The sequence below is a fragment of the Callorhinus ursinus genome, unplaced genomic scaffold, assembly GCF_003265705.2.
Source record: "Callorhinus ursinus isolate GAN/ISIS: 27379988/994484 unplaced genomic scaffold, GSC_fseal_2.0 scaffold85, whole genome shotgun sequence".
Classification (NCBI taxonomy): Eukaryota; Metazoa; Chordata; class Mammalia; order Carnivora; family Otariidae; genus Callorhinus; species Callorhinus ursinus.
This window is the reverse complement of record NW_027397147.1, coordinates 2,154,194-2,177,480: the sequence shown is the minus strand read 5'-3', so window position 1 is coordinate 2,177,480 and position 23,287 is coordinate 2,154,194. Positions and strand designations below refer to the sequence as shown.

The following is a 23,287-nucleotide window of genomic DNA, read 5'->3' as shown; positions in this document are numbered from 1 at the left end:
ATATATACACTTTTATCATCACGATTACAATTAATTCAAACTTACAACCCCACGATCGAGAGTTGCATGCTCTGCTGACTGCTCAGCCCGCTGTCCCTAGGAAGTTTACGAATTTTGAAAGGTACTTGCTGCAGAGGGATGACACAAACAGGGAAAGAAAGAGAGAAGGAGAAAAAGGAGGGAAAGGGAGGATGGAAGGAAAGAAAAGGAAAATGAAGAGAAGGGAAGGGGGAGAGAGAAGGGGGAGAGGGAGGGAGAGAGGAAGAGGGAGGGGGAGGAAGGGAGGGGGAGGACGGAGAGAGGGAGGGAGGGAGAGCAGGAGAGGCAGGAGGGAGGGAGAGAAATAAGGGGGGGACGGGAGAGAGGGAGGGGGGCGGGGAGAGCCAGCCGCGCACTCCAGGGACCACCTACTGGAAGGGGCTGGCATTGCAGATGGTGACGGCGGGGAAGTCCATGGTCTTGAAGCCGATGGAGAGGGACACGCTGACCTCCCAGCTCAGGTAGGTCCTGATGAAGACGCCCCACTGCCAGCAGACCAGGGAGGTGAAGAGCAGCGTGATCAGGAACCACATGGCCTTTTTCTTGGGCCCCTCGCAGATGATGCGCTTGGGGCCGTGGGTGTTGGTGTTGTTGCAGTACCACACCAGCAGCTCCTTGTACGTGTAGCCCGGGCCCTTCTGCAGCCGGTGCAGGCACTTCCGCAGGTACTTCTTCAGGTGCATCGCGGCGCCTGCGCAGACACCCCGACACCCCGCAACCAGATCCAGCTCGCGGCCCGCGGCCCAGGCGGCCCCGTCGTCCCCGTCCTGGGGCACCGGACACAGGCAGTCGGCGCCGCCTATCCCGCCCTCCCTACCCTGCTTGCTCTCTGCTCCTTTCCCTCCTTCCCTTCCCCTCCCCCTCCCCTCCCTCCCCCCTTCCCTTTCTCTGCCCCTCCCCCCTTCTCTCCCAACCCTCTTCCCCATCCCTCTCTCCCCTCCTTCCCTCCCTCTCCCTCCCCTTCCTTCCGTGCCCCTCCCCCCTCCTCCTTTTCCCTCCCTTCCCCCTTCCCAATCCCTTCCTCCTCTTTCCCTCCCTCTTTCCCCTTCCCTCCCTCCCCTCCTTCCCTCCCTCTCCCCCTTCTCTCCCTCCCTTCCCTTCCTGCCATCTATCCTCCAGGCATCCAACCAACCAAAAAGCATTTATTGAATGCCTACTGTATGCCAGGCACTGAATTAGTCCCTCTGGACTCAATGATGGGCAAAACAAACAAGGTTTCTAACCTCTGGGAATTTTTAGCCTAGTGGACAAGTTACTTAAACTCTAAACTCCTTAGGTACTCCATCTGTAAAACGGGGATAATTGTACCTCATTTACAGAATTGCTGAGAGGGTGAAACTAGGTGATGCACAAAACGTACTAAATACAGTGCCTAGCTCAGACTAAGTGCCCAATATGTCGGCTACTTTTATTTATGTTTTATTTTATTACTTTTATTTATTTACTTTATTTTTAATTAATTTATTTTTTAGAGAGAGAGAGAGAGCTTGGGTGAGTGGGGGCGGGAGGGGCAGAGGGAGAGGAAGAATCTCAAGCAGGTTTCACACCCAGTACGGAGCCCAGTACGTGAAGCTCGATCTCACAACCCTGAGATCATGACCGGAGCCGAAATCGGGAGTCCAAAACTTAATTGACGGAGCCACCCAGGCGCCCCATCAGCTACCTTCATTACAAGCTATTGGCGGGCGAGCCGGATGTTCTTCAAATAGTCCACCCAAAATGCGTAGTTACAAAACATGGTAGGAAGGGGTGGGACCCTGTGCTCTGAGGTCTCAGAGGCAGTAAAGGGTGGTGGTGAAGAGCCAGGACTCTGGAGCTGAAATGTCTGCTTTGAATCTCAGCCCCACCACTTTCTAGCTGTGTGACTTGGAGCCAATCACTTTCCCCGTGCCCCGGTGTCCTTGTCTGTAATGGGGATAATAATGCATCTTCCTCAGAGGTTGTTGTGAAGGCCGAATGAAAATACGTAGCGTGTGGATGAATGCCTGGCACCCCCCCACCCCCACCCCAGTTCTGAGAATCCCCGGAGAAGCTGAGTTAAAGAACACAGAGTTAACTAGGGGAAGAGGAGTGGAGGGGCGCACTCACGTGGAGGAGACGGCAGGAGCAGAGTCTCTGAGCGGGAGGAGGGAGTCTGGAGAGGTGAGCAGGACCTGGTGGGTTAGGATTTGGAGGCGTGGAGGCATGATGCCATCCAGTCCACCATCTGGAAAGACACGGGCTGGAATGGGGTGAGGGTGGGTGTCCAGACACATCAGGGGCTAGCTGTGGGTTGTCGAGGAATGTCTAATCCTTCTTTCTGAGACTCTGTTCCTCACCTGCATGAGGGGACAGGGTTCTTGTGAAGAGGAACCCAAAGACGTGTCACAGAGCCTGGCCCATGATGGCTTCTCAGGCAGTACCTGTTTCCTCCCTCCTCCTGAGACAGAGAAGGAACCTGCTGCTGGAGCACCCCAGCTCTATCCTGGGAGACCGGGCCGGCCAAAGGCCACCTCCTTCTTGCAGCTGTCCTGACTCCCTGGCTGGAAGGACCCTCACCCTCCTCTCAGAGCTGCTCCCTTTCGGGGAGCACTGTGGTGGGCAGTGCAGGGCCTGCTGGGCCAGCATTCTTCACCCCCTCTCCCCTCTGGCTCTGTGTGTCCTCAGGGAAACTGCCCCTCCCCCAGTCTCAGCTGGTGTGAGCTGCCAGGTTGGCTCTGCCCCTAGTCTGAGGGGTGCTCACATTAACCCCCGTGTGGATTGTTGAGACTCAATTCTATGACTTTGTGCTGGTCTAACTGAGGCAGAGACTCCTTTTTTAACAAAGACTACTAAGCCGGTGGTATTTGGTGCCACAAATAGGGAGACTGCCTGAGAATTAAAGCCAACACAGAGGAAGGCAGGGCCACAAGATGGAGAGAGTGATTTCGGACAACATTTGAACACCTGGATCCAGCACGCCTGAAGCCATTTATTCTTGGACTCAGCAGATACAAGAACCAATACACTTTCTTTCTTACTTATGCTGATGCGAATTGGGTATCTGTCATTTGCAGCCATTAGAATCTTAAAAAGAAAGAAATTCACCTCATTCTACCCCGTGTCATACCCACTTCTGCCTATGGCCTCTCATTCCGATGAGATCATAAGCCCTCTGAGAGCAGCAGCTCTGTATTCCTGACAAGCCCAGCACGGTGCCTGGGACGCCACAGAATAGCTAAATGGATAATGCCAGACTTCATATCTAAGCAGAGATCTTAAACTTGCTCAAGCATGTTCACTGCTGGCCTAATTTTCTGACATGGTAATATCCCCCACCGTCCTGGCCAAAGCATTAAAGGCTTTCGCCCCCAATGCCTCTGCTCGCTGATGGAAATCAAGCGCCCTGTGCCTGCTCAGGCCATCATGGCTCTAAGATGGACGCTCACAGATTAACCCAACTCCCATCTTTCCCTAGACAGCCTATTCCCTGCTCTGGGAAAATAAAGTTACAGTGATCATAGTAATAACAGCTCCAAGGGCACCATCAAAGCACTACGTGTTTACCATGATTGGGGCACTGCAAGGTGGTGCGTGTGTTATTTCATTCTTAGACATTATTATCCACTACTATAAACTTGGGAAGAACTGGGGCTCTGTCTGACTTTATAGTCTAGCACCCCAAGGCCTAATAGGTGAGAAGCACATGAGGCTCCAATAAACTGCCATGGAAGAACCAGACAAAGGGCCTCTCTGATGTCTCCCTTTTGCCATTCTCATTTAATCATTCTGGTTCAGCCAAGGAGAAAGTCGGCTTGGTACAGACAGGTCCTGAGCATCTATTTAACCCCTGCTTATCTCCCAGATTAACCATGAGGACTCAGGCTCAGAACTTTACCAGGCAACAGTATCTAGTTGGAATTCACATCATTCTGTTTTCACTGGGTTTCTTTTTTTGTAAAGATTTTATTTATTTATTTGAGAGGAGAGCAAGCGAGCATGAGTGGGCGGAGGGAGGGGCAGAGGGAGAAGCAGACTCCCCGCTGAGCAGGGAGCCCGATGTGGGACTTGATCCCAGGACCCCGGGGATCATTACCCGAGCCGAGGGCAGGTGTTTAACCCACTGAGCCACCCAGTCACCCTCACTGGGTTTCTTTTTAAGAGGGATCTCCTATTCATGGCAAGGGATACTGGCCTTTGCTTTCCGTTCACAAATACACTTAAGTAAAAAAAAAAAGGGAAATGTGCTTAAAGAAAAATATCCAGTGAACAAGTCTGCCATGCAGCAAACACCGTGACAGACATAGATGAATAAGAGAAGTTGGTGGAGTACCGGCTTATCTCCTACCTCGTTCGGTCCCTTGAGCCATTAACCAAGTACAAATCAATCAGTGCTACAAACAACTTTATGTTGTTCCCATCAGATTTCACCGCCCAGGTGATGGATGGTCTGTTTGGAATGTATACCCAGCTTGTGTAGAAAGGTTTAACTCTGCTTAAGGCTTAAACCAACTCAAACAAGCCAAGGGGAGACTGGGTCCCCTCATGGACTCGGGAACATTGGTCACGCTTCGGAGAGTCCCCGACTGCATCAACACCTTGGCCCGCCCTGGTGGTAAACGTTCCTGGCCTCAAATACAACAGTGAAGGTTGTGTACAGCTGTTTCTGCTTTCTTATAAGAGGAAACACACACTTGCTTTCAGAGACAAGCTTGTCCTGAGATTTGACTCAGTCTCTTGGTGGGAGGACAACTGGGAGCACAGGTGCGTGTCTTCACCTATGATCTTGACGAGGGGGCACGTAAATGCTCTTCCTATGGTCCGTTCTTCCAAACCTTCTGAATGACAGGTGGCAACTCATGCCCTAGGATCTGCCTTGGGTTTGCAAAAATGGTTTTGTTGTGGGCACAGTATTCATTTTTAGAATTCTCATTTAAAAATAACAGCTTTATGGAGCTATAATTCATGTACCAGATAACTCATGCATTTAAAGCGTAGAATTCGGTGGATTTTAGTATATTCGCAGAATTACTCCACCATCCCAATAAATTTTAAAGCATTTTCGTCTCCCCCCAGAGAAACTCTGTATCCATTAGGGTCACTCCTCATTTCTCCCTCCACCGTTCCCAGCCCCAGGATCTGTCTCTATAGATTTGCCTCTTCTGGACCTTTCATATAAATGGAACCATACCTAATGCGTTTTTTTGGTGACTGGTCTTTTTCACTTAGCATTATGTCTTTCTTAAAAGACATCCAGGTTCATCCATCTTGGAGCATGGATCAGTACTTCATTTCTTTTTATTGTCAAATAATGTTCCATATTATGGGATATATCACATTTTATTTATCCATTCATCAGTTGATGGACATTGGTATTGCTTTAACTTTTTGGCTAGTTTGAATAGTACTGCTATAAACAATCCCATGCAAGTCTTTGTGTGGACATACATTTTCATTTCTCTTGGGTACATACCTAGGAGTGGATATACCCACTGAATCGTATGGTAATTCTATGTTTAACCTTTTGAAGAACTGACAGACTGTTTTCCAAAGTGGCTACCCTATTTTCAAAATCCACTAGCAGTGTATGAGGATTCCAGTTCCTCTTCCAATGCTTATTATCATTCAATTAAAAAAATTATTATTGCCTTACTAGTGGGGGTAAAGGGGCATCTTATTCTGGTTTTATTTGCATTTTCCTGACAGCTAATGATGTTGCCTATCTTTTCCCTTGCTCTTGGCCAATATATCCATTATATGGCCAATATATCTTCGGGAAAATATGTATTCAGGTGCTTTGCTCATATTTTAATTGGGTTGTCTTTTCATTAGGTGTGAGAGTTATTTATATATTCCACATAAGTCCTTTACCAGATATAGGATTTGCAAATATATTCTGTTCCGGGGTTATCTTTTCACTTCCTTTAAAGTACAAAAGTTTTTAATTTTGATGAAGCCCAATTTGTCTGTTTCTTTGGTTGCTTGTGCTTTGGTGTCATCTCTGAGAATTCATTGCATAATCCAAGGTCACAAAGATTGATTCCTTTGATTTATTCTAAGGGTTTTATAATTTTACCTCTTCTATTTAAGTCTTTGACCCAATTTGAATTAATTTTTTAAAGTTTTATTTATTTAAGTAATCTCTACACCCAACGTGGGGCTCAAACTCACAACCCGGAGATCAAGAGACACATGCTCCTCCAACTAAGCCAGCCGGGCACCCCTAATTTGAATTAAGTTTTGTATATGGGGTGAGGTAGGGGTTCAAATTCATTCTTTGGCATGTGGATACCCACATGCCATACCCACAACAGCAAGACTATTCTTTCCCTCATTTAATTGTCTTAGCGTTCTTAGTGGTTTCTTAAAAACATATTACTCAAATTAGGGGGCGCCTGAGGGGCTCAGTCGGTTAAATGTCCGACTCTTGATTTCAGCTCAGGTCATGATCTCAGGGTTGTGAGATCAAGTGTTGGGCTCCGAGATGGGTGTGGAGCTTGCTTGCGATTCTGTCTCCCTCTGCCCCTCCCCACCCCTTCTCTCTCCCTCTCTTGAAAAAATATTACTCAAAATAATTGGAAATGGAAAGATATACCATGTTCATGGGTCATAAGACTCAGTTTTGTTAAGATGTCAATCCCAAATTAATCTCTGGAGTTGATTCAATCCTAATCAAAATCCCATAGACTTTTTGCAGAAATCGACAGGCCGATTCTACACTTTATATGGAAAAGCAAAAGAATACAATAGGAAAAAAAAAAACCAGTCTTGAAAAGGAAGAACAAGGGTGCCTGGGTGGCTCAGTCGTTAAGCATCTGCCTTCGGCTCAGGTCATGATCCCAGGGTCCTGGGATCGAGCCCCACATTGGGCTCCCTGCTCAGCAGGAAGCCTGCTTCTCCCTCTCCCACTCCCCCTGCTTGTGTTCCCTCTCTCGCTGTGTCTCTCTCTGTCAAATAAATAAATAAAATCTTAAAAAAAAAGAAAAGGAAGAACAAAGTTGAAGGGCATATACTATCTGATATCAAGACTTACCATCAAGTGCTATAATCAGAACAGTGTGATATTGGTGTCATGACAGACATCTTGATCAATGGAATAGAAGAGAGAGGAAGGACATAGATCTACAGAGTGCCAAGCTGATTCCATGCAGAAAGGACTGTCTTTTCACCAAGAGATGCTGGAACAAATGGAGGTCCATGTAAGAAAAAGTGAATCTCAACTTTTACCCCACATTATACAAAAATTAACTTGAAATGGATCAGAGACCTAAACAAGAGAGCTAAAACTATAAAACATCCAGAAGAAGTGTAGGAGAAAATCTGTGCAGTCTTAGGGTAGGCAAAGCTCTTTTAGATAGGACACTAAAGTCATGAATCATGAAAGGAAAAAGAAACCTATAAATTGTACTTTATTAAAATAGTAAAATAAAAATCTGCTCTTCAAAACACACCATTAAGAAAACGGAAGAGCAGGACACTAGGAGAAAGTACTTGTCATAATATGTCTGCAAATAATTCGTATGCAGGATAAAGAATTCTTACAACCAGATAAGAAGACAACCAACCTAACAAAATAATGGGCAAAGATTTGAAAAGACGCTTCATACAAGAAGATATATGAATGGCCCAAGAGCACATGAAAAGAAGCTTAAGATCATTAGTCATGGCGAAATGCAAATCAGAACTGCAGCGAGACCCCATTTCCCACCCCCTAGAAGGACGGACAATTCCCAGTGTTAGCGAGGATGTGGGGCCATTAGATCTCTCCTACCCACTGGCTGGAATGCAAAATGGTACGGTTCGGCAGTTTCTCAGAAAGCTAATTGGACACGTATCATATGACCTATCAATTCCATTTTTAATTATCCAAGTGAATGGAAACATGTTCACACAAAGACTTGTACATAGATATTCACAGCAGGCTTATTCATTAATAACCCCAACAACTGGAAACAAGCCAAACAGCCACCGGCAAGTGCATAAATAAATTGTGGCACATCCATACAATGGGATACTCTTCAGCAATAAAAAGGAACCGACTATTGATACATACATCAACACAGGTGGATAGAAAAAAAAGGAAATGTGCTGAGTTTAAAAAGCAAGGCATAGCAGAGTGCATACCATCTGATTCCATTTATATGAAGCCTTAGAAAAGACATACTAATCTCTAGGGACAGAAAGCGGCTCAGTGATTCTCTGGGTCTGGGGTAAGTACTGGATTGACTAGAAAAACACACGGGGGAACTTTTGGGAGATGATGAAACTATTCTCTATCTTGGGTGAGATGGTGGTTAGTTGGATGTATACATTTGTAAAAACTCATCAAACACTATTTTTTTCAAACACTATATTTAAAATGGAGATAATGTATTGTACATAACATATTTAAAGTTCTAACGAAACACTTAAATCCATTGCCGTTTCAAAATTATGAGAGTTCACATCTTAAAAAATCTAGATTTTTCTTTTTAAAAAAATATTTTATTTATTTATGAGAGAGAGAGAGAATGAGAGGGGGTTGGGTCAGAGGGAGAAGCAGACTCCCCGCTGAGCAGGGAGCCCAACAACGCGGGACTTGATCCCAGGACCCTGGGATCATGACCTGAGCTGAAGGCAGTCGCTTAACCAACTGAGCCACCGGGCACCCAAAAATCTAGATTTTTCTTTATGTTTTGAAAAATCACAAATATCTGACAGTTGTCCCCATGGGGCAACATTCTGCCTGAACTGAATAGTGGCAGCGCCCCCTTAAGATGGAGCATATGCTCCCTGGCCCACCCCAAATCCCCCCCAATTCCCTATTTTCTTATACTCAGCTTATCTTACTCATTTTTTAAAAATTCCCTGCTTTGGCTTATGTGCACATCTGACTTTGTGACCCCTGTAAATTGTAGGTCAGATGCTTTCATTAAAATCCCCTGTACTTATTTTTTGCAGTAAAACCTCAATTACCCAAGGTTATCAGGGAATAAGAGTTCTGGGTAGCTGGATTTTCATAGTTAATTGAAGGTTAGCCTGAAAATGGATTTGACTCTGGTTATTGAAAAATCTTTCATGTTTCTGCCTCCACCAGGGCAGGCAGCCCCAGAACATGACTGACTCATTGTTCTCGAGCACCTGGTCAGGATCGGAGTCATGGATGGGGCTCAATGTACCAGGCTGGAGACGGTGAAGAGGGTTTTTTAGGGGAGCAGTCGGAATCTCTCCAGGGGCCAGGACAGACCCTGGGCATCATTTCTATTTATAAATGCAAATATTAGGTGCATTCCAGGCACCCAGATTTTGGTCTCTAAATACCATTCCCAATGAAAAAGGAACCAGGGCTTCTTGGAAAAATAGTAGATACCAGTTTTGGTGCAGGAAATGTACAGGCTGAGCCTGGGATATCTCATACCAGAAAGCAAAGGAAGGTATCAAAGACTACTGGGGTCGGTCAAAAGGACTCCTTGAAGGGGTCCTCACTGGCAAAGATGGGAGAATTTGAGCATCTTTAAAAAAAATGCAATTAATTGAAACATATTAAGTGCATAAAAATCTGTGAGTTCATTACAACACTGGAAAACGGGAGAAGTAAGTAGAACACTAATGTTATTAATAATAAATAAGAGTCGGGGCACCTGGGTGGCTCTTTCAGTTAAGTGTCTGACTTTGCCTCAGGTCATGATCTCAGGGTTGTGAGATCAAGCCCCACATCAGGTTCCCTGCTCAGCAGGGAGTCTGTTTGTCCTTCTGCCCCTCCCCCTGCTCATATTCTCTCTCGCTCTCAAATAAATAAATAAAATCTTAAAATAAAGAAAGAAATAAAAGTCATTAAGACATGGGTCCCCTTCAGGTTGTTTTACCTGTTTTTGGGGGCCCTAGTGGCTGTTATATTCCATTAGCTCCTTAATTTACTGCAAGAATCTGCAAATTTCAGCTCAAAATCTAGCCCAAGACCTGTTTTTGTATGGAACCTGAGGCTAAGAATGGTTTTTACATTTTTAAAGAGTTGTTTGTTGTTTTTTTTTTTTTTTTAAAAAGGAATCTGCTACATGTGGAGCCAGCAAAACCTAAACTATTAACTATTACGGAATAGAATTAACTTTACAGAAAAAGTTTATTGACACCTGATTTACTGTGTCCTATATGTTTGCATTAAATAAAAAGACATCCTTAAAACGGGTCTCACATAAGTATTTGTAAGTTTGATTTTATTTTCCCCCCACTCGTTAGTTCAGTGTTTCCCAAACATCAGCCATTTGCATCCCACCCTCACAACTTTCGCTAACTTGCTGGAGCACTTGTATCATTATTCACTTAACGTATAACATCACCAGAACTCACTTTCTTTGCTTAAAAACATTCAGCCTTGTCCTAAGTAATACTATGAGTCCTTCACAATGCCATATCTGGGAAATAAGTTTGATGTGTTAGCCATATTTTCCTAATACCTATTAAAATAATTTCGCTATTTAAAAAAGAGTCCCTCTTAAAAAAGGAACTTAAAACCATCTTGCTTATCACCCTTTAGAAAATTCTCTGTGGTTTTCTACCTGGCTGAAGCATTTCGTCATGTACCCTCATGCCCTCCTTTTAAGTACGTTGGAGTAGGCATAATTATGCCTATTTCACAGAGAGGGTAACTGGAGCCAGACGGACTTACCCACCGTCAAAGTGAGTCAGAGGCAGAGCTGGATCTAGAAACCAGGTTGCCTGGCTTCCAGCCACTTCTACCGACAGGCTTGATGGGACACCTGACTTCTTTCCCCCGCTCTGGTGGGTGTCAGGGAAGTTTGCAGTGTAGCAGTGAGGCAGGCCGCCTCCTCCACCAGTACATATGCACCTCATTTGCCTAAGGCTGCGGCACCCTGGCATCTAGGGGTCCTCCCATAAATCACACTCAGCGTGACTGATGGAGGGGGTAAGAAAGTGGCCCCTTCAGGAGGGGAGACACAATGGTCTTATTTGAGCTGATCAGAGACAGAGAATACTCCCAAGGTACATCGTTAAGTGAGAAAGAGAGGGCAGAACAGTAGATAAAGCCTATGTGCATTTGTGTAAAAAAAAAAAAAAGAAAAGAAGGGAAATAGAAGTATAGAGACATTTACTTGGGTGTACATAGCCCATCCTGGAGAGGCTACCGAAGAAAGCAGTAACATGAATTGCCTTCGAGAAGGGGAACTTGGGTGGCTGAGGGGCACAGGCAGAGAAGGAGGCTTTTGAAATCAGAGTTACTCCTTCTGCATCTTTTGTATTTTGGATCGCGTCAATGTTTCATCTATTCATTTATCCCGTCCAAAAATACTTACTAAGACCGTGTTCTAGGCGCCGAGCATGTAGCAATAAACAAAGAGTAAAGAAAGCAATCAATCCTTGCCTCTATACAGCCTACATGCCCACAGGAGACAGAACCAAAAAATTAAAAAGAGTAACTACATTTGAGAATTTATGCTGATTGGAGTTCACTCAAAAAAAATCTGTACGGCAGCCATTAGATACCCAGAGATTAAAATGTTTTATAACACCAGGTGTATCGGCCAAGCTTTGGGGGAAAAGCACAACTTTCCACGCTGCTGGGATTTGAGTTGGTGTAGTCATTCGGAGAGTATTTGGTAGTCTCTAGTACATTTAAAATGTGACAGCCGGGACCCAGTGGTTCTACTCTTGGCGCACGTAGGTGTGCGTGCTTGCAATGTGTGAGTACACATGTGCTCACGCATGTGTGCATGTGCACACTGTAAGGATGGTGACTGCAACCCTGTAATCCCCCCAAACTGGAAACGACCTCACAGGCCCAGTGACAGGTTGCTGGGGAGTGGGTGGGGTGCAAACCGCTCCACCACGGGGGCTGTGGAGGCAAAGCAGGGGTCCCTGCACCACATTGTGGGGTGGCACCTGGGGGTGACATGGGGGCATGTTGGTAGGTATCCCAATTTCACTCTGTGGTGGGGCGATGGATTCCATGCGACAGGGAGCACCCTCAAAGGGCAGTGAGGAATCCCCATCCGTGGCACAGATAAGTGCATCCCACAGCCTTGGGCAGGCCAGCAAACGCTGGATGTTAAGGACCCAGAAGTGACTTAGGTTCCCATCAAGGGGTGGATGGCATAGGGTTTGGCCTATGTTAGAGCAGTCAGACCCCAGCTAGGGCCTGGTTCTGCTGTCTCCTCAGGGGAGGACCTCAGTCCATGACAATAATAGGTTGGCCCTCCAAGACTTAATTTTCTCATCTGTAAAATGGGGATAACAGTACCTGTGCCTACTAGGTTGTTGTCAGGATTCCATGAGATAATGCATGGGAAGCACTTTGCACACAGTGCCTGGCACAGAGTAAGTCCTGAAACATGGTGACTGCAATTACTATCATTATCATTGTTATTTTAAGGAGAATTATTCAAAATGACCCTGGGTATTCACCCTGGGTTGCTGGATCTGTCATTCGTGGAGAAATGACCCACTGGAGAAGTGGCACCCAGACGGCTTCTTGCGGGACTGGGTCCTTCCCTGGCAGGGAAATCCCATGGTCCCCGGATCTCTAGTGGTCCCCACGGTCCCACGGCTGGCAACTGACTTTCTAGACAACTTCGGTAAACAGCTGCACCTAAAACCAGCCTGGCCAGCACCTGCAGCCATGCACACGGCCCCTGACAAGGCCACATTCCACACCTGTCCCGTGTGAAGGAAGACCCAGGGGGCTGGGAGTCCCTCCCCTGGACTGGAGCCCTCCCTACCTCGGCAGGCACACTGGCTGCCCCCCTCCCCACCCATGCCTCCCTGCAGGAGGGCGGGGAGCCTCAGAGATCAAAAACATCTCTGCTCTGCTGACTTTGGCCTTTTGGGTTTCCCCATGAAGCCCCTTGCTTAAAGCAGGCCTCGTGGTAGTATAGATTCATTCCAACCCTCCCCACTGCCGGTGCCTGCCCACAAGGATACAGGCAGAGAGGCCAAACCCAGACATGGAACACAGCATCCCTCCTAGCTTGCTAATTCTGAGTGATCTTGGGGCTGAGGCTGGGGCTCCCTGTGGAAGGCCGGCTGCATCAAGCTGGGGGACAGGAGACCCCACCCCGTGTACTCTCCTCCCCACACCTTCTGGGATGTGTGTCCTACAGATGACCCAGGTGCCAGTCCTCTCCCTGGGTCCCCAAGCAAAATGAAACCATCTTTCCTGAAGAGACCAATTAGGACACAAACCCTGTGATCTGGGGTGTTGGGAAAGTGGAGGAGCCCAATGGGCCAATGTTGCGGGCACTGAACACAGCCCAGGAGAGCTCAGAAGAGAGCAGTGACCGTGGATGGAAGCAAGCGTTGGGGGGGCGGGGAGCAAAGCATGTGGGGCAAGGGCCTGCTGCCATCTCCACCCTAACCCTACGCCAGGCTCCATCTTGTTCCCCCCACCCCAGCTCTGAACGGCCTTGCTGTGCCAGTCTGGCTGGTCCTGGGATGAAAGATGAGTCATGGCGTCAGATAAGTGCTCTGAGCTGCTACTGGTACAGAACACGGGCCACGCCCTGCAGGGAGCAGAGTCCTTGGAAAACCCAGTCTGGTCTCCAGACCCGAAGCTGTCACTGAGGTCCTCCCCGCGCACTCCACCCCCGCCAGCTCTGTGGAAGCCAGGGGCGCTGGAGATGCCACTGCTCAGAGCTTATACATCGTACGCCCGTGCCTCGCAGGCACCACACGAAAAGCAATCACAGACTCTAAAAGAAAGAGGCATTTGGGAGAAAACGCTTTGTCCACACTCATGGTGGACGGACGCTCTCGGTGGTAACAAGGCATCCAGGGCCCCGAGAACGGCTGCTTACATCTGCTTTCCTCCCCCACCATCGGCAGACCTGGGATGACTGGACCAGTTGCTGGCTCAGGACACAGGCGCTGGAGCCAAGTTTTGGGTCTGAGTCCAGCTGTGGTGTGCAACCTTGGGCAGGCTACATGGCATGTCTGTGCCTCCCTTTCCTCATCTGAATACTGGGGACAGTATGACATCTACCTCCGAGGGTGCCTAGAACCGTGCCTGGTTCACAGCAACTTACATGCATCAGCTCTTATGAGCTTCTATTCTTTCAAAGGCCTGTGCAAGTGAAAAAAATATGATTGCTTTCCAAATATGGAAAGAAAATGGCAGCCATTAAGTAACTGTGTGCCACGTGATGCCAACCAGACAAATGGCATTCCACTTTTCGTGGTGATATGCAAATGATATGGGAACTCATTCTTCTGATGGCGAAAGTTATCAAGATCACAGAGGAAAATGGCCCCAAGGATGAGAAACCTTGAACTTCAGTACATCCTGAGGGCACACACCTGGGGACCTTCTTCTTGGTGACCACCCGTCACCCACCTCCCTAGAGTCCCCTTTACCAGCTCCAGCCAAGAGCTTAGAGTCAAAAGCCTAGAACCATTCCATTTTTTTTTGAAGACTCCCACATACACAAATAGGATTGTCAACAATGGTCGGGAGACCCCGGGACCCCTTCACATGCCAACGTGATAATGAGAAGTCTGAAGAAAATCTCCGATACACAGATTCATTTAAAAATCTCACTTCAAAAATAAACGCTCAGCTTATGGTGTGGATGGCAAAACCATCAGGGGCAGTTACCATGAGGTTGCAGGACAGGACTTCCATGTTCCAAAGTGACCAGACCAGACCAGCTTGCGGGCTTTAGGAACTCGGATGATGCATCTGTGCTGACTGTTTGTTTCCAGTACCTTCCAGGTTCTCAATCCAGCTTACACTGGAGGAGTGAAGAGGCTCTGTAAAGCTTGCCTCTGAAGACAGGAGCCTCTGGTAGCAAAGGCAGGTCAAGAACCGGACCTGCTGGCTCTCTGTTCCCTGGATGTGCTCAAAGCACAAGCGTTCAAGCATTGAGTGCCGCCTTCATGATGTGCGCTATATCTGGGTACCATCTTTCTTTATGTTGACTCACTCTTGTTTTTTACTTAAACACCTACTTTAGCTTTGTCCTAAGCCAGAGTGTCCACAAAATCACAGGTTCGATGTCACTAATTATATATGTTTTCTAATACACCTCAACATAAACAATTACTGATGAGATGAAAGATGTTTGTCTGCACACCATCTGAAAACCATCTCCACATGCCACACTGCACAGGGAGACAGACTCAGCAAAGATCCTCCCTTGCCTCAGAAATTCGCCAGATTAGATAAAATACCTCACCATTTGCAACTCGAACAACCCCCCAGCTGCGGTGCAAGGAGCAAGGTGGTGGGTGTTCTTACAAAACCCGTTCTGTAGGTTTCTCTATCCCATCCCAGCCAGAAGACCACAAGCTCCAAGACAGTAGACCAGGCTAGAGCTGCCAGAAAAACCCTCTTTCTTTTTGAATGCCCCCCTTTTTTTAAGATTTCATTTATTCATTTGACAGAGAGAGCACAAGCAGGGGGAGTGGCAGGGGGAGAGGGAGAAGCAGGCTCCCTGCTGAGCAAGGAGCCCGATGCAGGGCTCGATGCAGGGCTCGATCCCAGGCCTCCGGGATCACGACCTGAGCCGAAGGCAGAGCTTAACCATCTGAGCCACCCAGGCGCCCCATTGAATGGCCTTTTTAAGGAGAAACAAGCATTCATCTGGCCTTTGGCCAATATGCTAAATCTTGGAGGACCTGAGTGATCCCGGTTTGTGTCATTTCCTTGCTCACCTGGTGACCTAGTACCACAGGTGGGCTTGAAAGGGGATTACCCTTCATAACGACAAAACTCTCACTGCCTGGCTTCTCTGCATGGACACAGATGGCCACAGCAAGAAAACCCAAATGTACAACAGAGCAGAAGGATGGAACAGACTACCATTCAGGCACACAATGAAAGGCTGGAGAGCTATTAAGAAGGATGGTTAATTACTTCTGTTTAAAACAAACTATGGGTTATAGGTAACTATGTGTACAGGAAGAAAAGTTTGGATAAGATTAGCCAAAATGTTTGCAGTGATTGTGTTTGGGTGGAAGGATCTTGGGTTATTAAAAAAGAATGTTTTTAGTTTAATCTGTGTTTTGTAATGTTTTTACAATGAACATATATTGTTTGTATAATAAATGAGAAGATGATTTTTTTATAGCAACATGGAAAAAGGCTTATGAGAGAAAGTTACTTGATAAAGACGATATCATAACTACAGACCTTTCTGGACTTACACTGGGTTACGTCCTGCTCAACCCGAGGTAAGTTGAAAATATTCTAAGTCAAAAATTCATTTAATACACCTAGGGGCGCCTGGGTGGCTCAGTCCGTTGAGCATCTGCCTTCAGCTCAGGTCATGATATCCCAGGGTCCTGGGATCAAGCCCCCACACAAGAGTCTGGCTCCGGCTCAGCAGGGAGCCTGATTTTCCCTCGCCCTCTGCCCCCCCCCCCACGCCCCCCGTTCATGTTCACTCTCTCTCTCTCAAATAAAATCTTAAAAAACTAAAGCAAAAAAAAAAGTTTAAAAAATGCATTTAATACACCCAACCTCCTGAATATCACAGCTTAGCCTAGCCTGCCTTAAAGGTACTCGGGAACATTGACAATAGCCTACAATTTGGCAAAATCGTTTAACACAGAGCCTGTTTTATAATAAAGGGCTGAATATCTCATGTACCTGATTGGATCCTATATTGAACATGAGAAACAGGCTGGTCGTGGGGGTATAGAATGGTTGGAGCATATTGTCTATTTGCTCTCGGGATCGTGGGGTTGACAGGAAGATGTGGCTACGGCCACCGCCCAGCATCATGAGAGAGGATCATACTGTGTATCACCAACCCGGGAAAAGATCCAAATTCAGAATTCCAAGTACGGCTTCTACCAAATGGGTATCACTTTTGCACCATCGTAAAGGTGAAAAATCAGAAGCTGGACCCTTGTGTATGTGGAAACATCGATTGTCAGGAAAAGTGGTAATTAGAGCACCGGGAATTATGGAAGATTTTTTTTTTTTTAATGTAGGCTTCCTAGAATGTAGATGGAACTTTGGGGGGGTGGGGGGAGATTCTGGATCGGTTGGGATCAACACAGGCTTGTGAGGGAAGCTCAGATTGGATGTACACTTGAGCTTGTGTTCTAATATTTGTAACTGTTTTCCAAAATTTTCTGTTACTTATAGCGTTTTTAAAATTTTTTTAAATTTTTTAATTTTTAAAAAGATTTTATTTATTTATTTTATAGAGAGAGAGAGAGAGAGAGACAGCAAGAGAGGGAACACAAACAGGGGCTGAGGGAGAGGGTGAAGCAGGCTTCCTGCCGAGCAGGGAGCCTGATGTGGGACTCGATCCCAAGACCCCGGGATCATGACCTGGGCCAAAGGCAGATGCTTAATGACTGAGCCACCCAGCACCCGCCTTTTTTTTTTAATTCAAGAATACTGAATAAACCCCAAAGGGAGGGCTGTTCTATGCATTAGGAAAATCTGCCTGGGATCTCTGGCAGCCTGACCATTTCCTCCACTATTTGTGCAAGAGGACCTTCCCTTTCCTCCTGGGGAGGGGGTGAGCCAAAGATGGGTTTTAGAGGAGGTGGCAGCCTCCGAACTTGTATATCCTGGATGGCTCCTGTCTTCTAAACTCTTGTTGACAGTCTTAATGCTATGTTTGCTTTCCTTATTGCTGAGGACTTGACTATACCAGCCTTTATCCTGTACGATCACAGTTACATGAGAAAACACCTCGCCCACCAGGCCCACTGCCAGGAGCTGTGTCACCTCATCCTAAGGGGCAGATGACTTGGGGGTGCCAATGGTGAGGCCACGAGCCCCTGGCCCCGCCCCTCCACAGCCAAGCAGGTGGCCACTTGCCCAGGGTGGGTGGTGAGTGTTGACAGCCAGCAGGGAAGAATGTGGTCAGTTTCATGTGCTCCCTACTTCTCTCCCTGCCAAGGCTGGAGGCAACTTGGAGTGGGCAGTCTCCACCCAGCCCTGGAAGATGCCAGGGGTGCGGGGGGGGGTAGAGGTGGAGGTGGGGGTTCCTTATACCACTGGGAATAAAATGCAGTGTTCCCGACTAGAGTCCAAAATGTAACATCAACCTGATAATATTTTGAGGCTCACATAGTAGGTCCCGCTCTATAGCCTCTCTCTCTGGTTCCCATTGGGACACACAAATTATTCTATCATTATCAAAATGGTGGGCTTTGGAGTGAGCCTGCCTTGGACTTGGGTGGTGTCTTGGACCCATCCTATCACCTGTCTGAGCCTCGGTTGTCTCATCTGTAAATGGGGTCAGAAGGAGCATTGCCCTTGCTGGGCTTTTATTTTCAGTGGGGATTACAATGAGATGCTTGTAAAGTCCTTGGTACAGCGTTGACTAAATGTTGGCTATTATGAGGGGAAAGAAAGATGAAAACATGGGGGTGGCTGCTAAAGTTACATTCTTATCAGCAAGGCAGCTTTAGAAAGGACAACTGCTGGAAGGGGAGTTTCCCTGGCTTGGTAAATGAATGATTCCCGTTTGGGACTGCACTTCCCGGACACTCAGCTGCCTGTCTCGCATTCCTGTCAGAAACTTTCAAGGGCTCCAGGTGTCTGCAGAAGGAAGCCTAAACCCTCTGCCGGCTTTGAAGATGCCTTATGATATGGCCCCAACCTACATGTCTCCTTTTATTCCTTCACTTTCCTTCAACATGGGGTAGTGCTCAAGAGCCTGCGTTTGAATCCCAGCTCTGTCACTTTCTCAATGTGGGACCCTGTGGAATTGACTTCTCTCTGCACCCCGACTTTCCCATCTGTAAAACAAGGGAGAATAATACCTACATTATTGGGTCTGGGCTGGAGACTAAATTGTAAATATGAAACCCCTTGCAGAGGGTCTGGCCCCTGGAGAGGGATGGGTGTCTGCGAGCAAGCCTCTCATACCCACGTCCAGTAGGACCACTCCCTGAATGCCACAGATACTCTGCATATCCCCATCAGCGCACGCTTACTCATGCTGCTTCTCCCCTGGAGCGCCTTGCCCCCAGCCCCAGGTCTACTGCCTCACCTTCCAAGATGTGTCCTGTTCCTCACTGAATGGAAGGCATCTTCCCTCCTCCATAATCCAATATTTTGTGGGCCAACCCCTCCTATTTTATTTGGTCCCATCTGCCTCATATCATGGCTCTGTACACCCCCCTCTAAAATATCCCACTGAGTGGGGAGGTACCTGGACAGATTTCCCCATGAACTTGGAACTTTGAGTCCAGTGGGTGTTCAGTAAATATGTCTGGACTTCAGGGCTGGAGGGCAGGGCTGACAACCAGCTGCTATGCCCTGGTTGGGTTGCCTTGGTTGCCCTGGTTGTTTACGGCTGGAGAGACTTCCAATTAGAAGGTGACTTTCGCCTAAACATTCCAGATATCACCATTGCTTGTAGGTGAGGGGATGAGGTGGGAAGCACCTGGTCCCCCTCTGTCCACCTGCCACTTTGAGCTATGTTATGGGCTGAACTGTGTTCTCATATGTCGAAGCCCTAACCCCCAGTACCTCAGCATGCAACTATATTTGGAGATATGGTCTCTAAGGAAGCAATGGAGTTAAAATGAAGCCAGGAGGGCAGGCCCTAAGCCGATCTGACTGGCCTCCTTATTTGGACACCTCAAGAAACACCAGGGATATTCACTCCCAGAGGAAAGACCATGTGGGGACACAAAGAGAAGGCGGTCATCTGCCAGCCAAAGCTTCTAGGAAACCAACCCTGTCGACACCTTGATTTTGGATTTCCAGCCTCCAAAACCACGGGAAAATAATTTTTTCTTGTCTAAGCCACAAAATCTGTGATATTTTGTCATAGCAGCCCTAACAGACCAATAAAAGAGAAGTAAAAAGAGAAGTAACCAGTGGCATGAGGGTGGTAGGGGTGAGGAGTGAGCTTAATGGCAGATCCCCTCCTGAATCTGGGACTGGGGATGACCAGATCCGTGAGTCCTTCCCGCTGCCCCCAAGTAGGAATGATTTATGCTTAGGGGTGAAGCTAGTCTTTTCTTCCCCAACCAAGGGATGCTTTAGAAATCCTTCTTTCCAAGTGAAGGGCAATAGGTGTTACCGTGGTACCTTGAACTTTTTTTTTTTTTTAATTAGGCAGATACAAAGGTGAGTGTCCAGCAATTTTGGCAAAAAGACCTTGTAGTTTTCCTTCTACCAGCCTAGCAATGGCTTCCTGTCACATTTAGAATAAAACCCAAACTTCTTACCATGGCTTCAAGGGACAGCGAGCCCGGCCCCTGCCCCCTCCAGACTCACCTCCTACCCCTCTCTCCCATCCTCACTTCTGCTCATTCCACCTCAGGGTCTTTGCACTTACTGCTCCTGCTGAGTGGAACAGAAAAGCTGGCCGTGCCTCGGGGTCACTCAGCAAGCTCTTAGAAGACATCCATGCCAGGGCCTCACCCACAGTGACTCTGGCTCTGCAGGGGGAGGTGGAGTCTGGCATTTGTACATTTTTTTAAATTTCTGCCCAGTGTCTGACACACAGGCAGAGTTGAGGACTGTCACCCTAGATCTAGCCTCATAGGGCTAGCTTCTTCTTTGAAGCCTCAGTTCCAATGCCACCTCTCAGGGGTGACCTGACCCCCATACTGCCCCCCCACAGAGTACTCCAGCCCCCGGCCCTATTTACTTTCTCTGTAGAACTGGATGCCCTTGAAGACCATCTAATCTAGTCATTCATTTCGTGTCTCTCTCCGATCACTGGAGTTTTAAACTCCCTGTGGGTGCACCCTGCACCTTTCTCGTTTCCAGTCTGGTCACCCCAGTAATGGAGCCGCTCTGTCCAAGTATAGAAGCCGCTACCACACCTGGCAACTGGGGAGTGCTGGAAACTCTGCTAGTCCAATGGAGACATGCTCTCGGTGTAAAAAAGCCAATTCGGATTTCTAGGAAATCATATGAAAAACAGAGACATAAAACATTAATATTCTGCGAGATAAAAAGAGTTCTCAAGGTGGGCTGCGCAACACGAATGTGCTTCACACCACTGTAACGTACACTTAGAGATGGTTAAGAGGGTAAATTTCATGTTCTATGTTTTTAGCACAATTAAAAATTTTAAAATGATGTGTTGAATATTTTAAAAATCTCATTAGTGGGGCGCCTGGGTGGCTCAGTCGGTTAAGCATCTGCCTTTGGCTCAGGTCATGATCTCAGGGTCCTGGGATCGAGCCCCACATCAGGCTCCCTGCTCCGCGGGAAGCCTGCTTCTCCCTCTGCCTCTGCCTCTCTCCCCCTCTCTCTCTGTGTGTCAAATAAATAAATAAAATCTTGAAAAAATTATAAAAATTAAAAATCTCATTAGTTGATAATACTTTGAATATATGGGCTTGGTAAAATATATTACTGGATTAATTTCACCTGTGTCTTTTTTCTTTTTTAAAAAAGTAGGACTCTCTGTCCACTCTCACCACTGCTATTCAACATAGTATTAGAAGTCCTAGCCACAGCAATCAGACAACAAAAAGAAATCAAAGGCATCCAAATCGGCAAAGAGGAAGTCAAACTCTCACTCTTTGCAGATGATAGGATACTGTATGTGGAAAACCCAAAAGACTCCACCCCAAAACTGCTAGAACTCATACAGGAATTCAGTAAAGTAGCAGGATATAAAATCAATGCACAGAAATCAGTGGCATTCCTATACACCAACAACAAGACAGAAGAGAGACAAATCAAGGAGTCTATCCCATTTACAATTGCACCCAAAACCATTAGATACCTAGGAATAAATCTAACCAAAGAGGCAAAGGATCTGTACTCAGAAAACTATAAAATACTCATGAAAGAAATTGAAGAAGGCACAAAGAAATGGAAAAACGTTCCATGCTCATGGATTGGGAGAATCAACATTGTGAAGATGTCAATGCTACCTAGAGCAATCTACACATTCAATGCAATCCCCATCAAAATACCATCCACTTTTTTCAAAGAAATGGAACAAATAATCTTAAAATTTGTATGGAACCAGAAGAGACCCAGAATAGCCAGAGGAATACTGAAAAAGAAAAGCAAAGCTGGCGGCATCACAATTCCGGACTTCCAGCTCTATTACAAAGCTGTCATCATCAAGACAGTTTGGTACTGGCACAAAAACAGACGCATAGATCAATGGAACAGAATCGAGAGCCCAGAAATGGACCCTCAACTCTATGGTCAACTTATTTTTGACAAAGCAGGAAAGAATGTCCAATGGCAAAAAGACAGTCTCTTCAACAAATGGTGTTGGGAAAATTGGACAGCCACATGCAGAAGAATGAAACTGGACCATTTCCTTACACCACACACAAAAATAGACTCCAAATGGTTGAAAGACCTAAACGTGAGACAGGAGTCCATCAAAATCCTAAAGGAGAACACAGGTAGCAACCTTTTCGACCTTAGCCGCAGCAACTTCTTCCTAGAAACATCGCCAAAGGCACGGGAAGCCCGGGCAAAAATGAACTATTGGGATTTCATCAAGATAAAAAGCTTTTGCACAGCAAAAGAAACAGTCCACAAAACCAAAAGACAACCGACAGAATGGGAGAAAATATTTGCAAACGACATATCAGATAAAGGGCTAGTATCCAAAATCTATAAAGAACTTATCAAACTCAACACCCAAAGAACAAATAATCCAATCAAGAAATGGGCAGAAGACATGAACAGACATTTCTCCAAAGAAGACATCCAAATGGCCAACAGGCACATGAAAAAGTGCTCAACATCGCTAGGCATCAGGGAAATCCAAATCAAAACCTCAATGAGATACCACCTCACACCCGTCAAAATGGCTAAAATTAACAAGTCAGGGAACAACAGATGTTGGCGGGGATGTGGAGAAAGGGGAACCCTCCTACACTGTTGGTGGGAATGCAAGCTGGTGCAACCCCTCTGGAAAACAGTATGGAGGTTCCTCAAACAGTTGAAATTAGAGCTACCGTTCGATCCAGCAATTGCACTACTGGGTATTTACCCCAAAGATACAAATGTAGGGACCCGAAGGGGTACGTGTACCCCAATGTTTATAGCAGCAATGTCCACAATAGCCAAACTGTGGAAAGAGCCAAGATGCCCATCGACAGATGAATGGATAAAGAAGATGTGGTATATATACACAATGGAATATTATGCAGCCATCAAAAGGAATGAGATCTTGCCATTTGCAACGACGTGGATGGAACTGGAGGGTGTTATGCTGAGTGAAATAAGTCAATCAGAGAAAGACATGTATCACATGACCTCACTGATATGAGGAATTCTTAATCTCAGGAAACAAACTGAGTGTTACTGGAGTGGTTGGGGGTGGGAGGGATGGGATGGCTGGGTGATAGACATTGGGGAGGGTATGTGCTACGGTGAGCGCTGTGAATT

General features: G+C 46.6%; 1 protein-coding gene across 7 annotated transcripts in view; it reads right to left on the bottom strand.

The window, feature by feature from the left end:
* The window catches only part of SCNN1B (sodium channel epithelial 1 subunit beta), a 59,314-nt gene that overhangs the window by 20,670 nt on the left and 15,357 nt on the right, over positions 1-23,287 (bottom strand). For 2 of the 7 annotated variants that reach the window (XM_025855456.2, XM_073887970.1), the window contains exon 2: positions 412-730. In XM_025855456.2, coding sequence (XP_025711241.1) covers positions 412-722 — 311 coding nt within the window. In that variant the 5' untranslated portion in view covers positions 723-730. Of the gene's footprint in view, positions 1-411; positions 731-2,127; positions 2,347-7,030; positions 7,549-23,287 lie in introns of those variants that run through there. The other 5 variants (XM_073887967.1, XM_073887966.1, XM_073887968.1 and 2 more) reach the window with 5 other exon arrangements.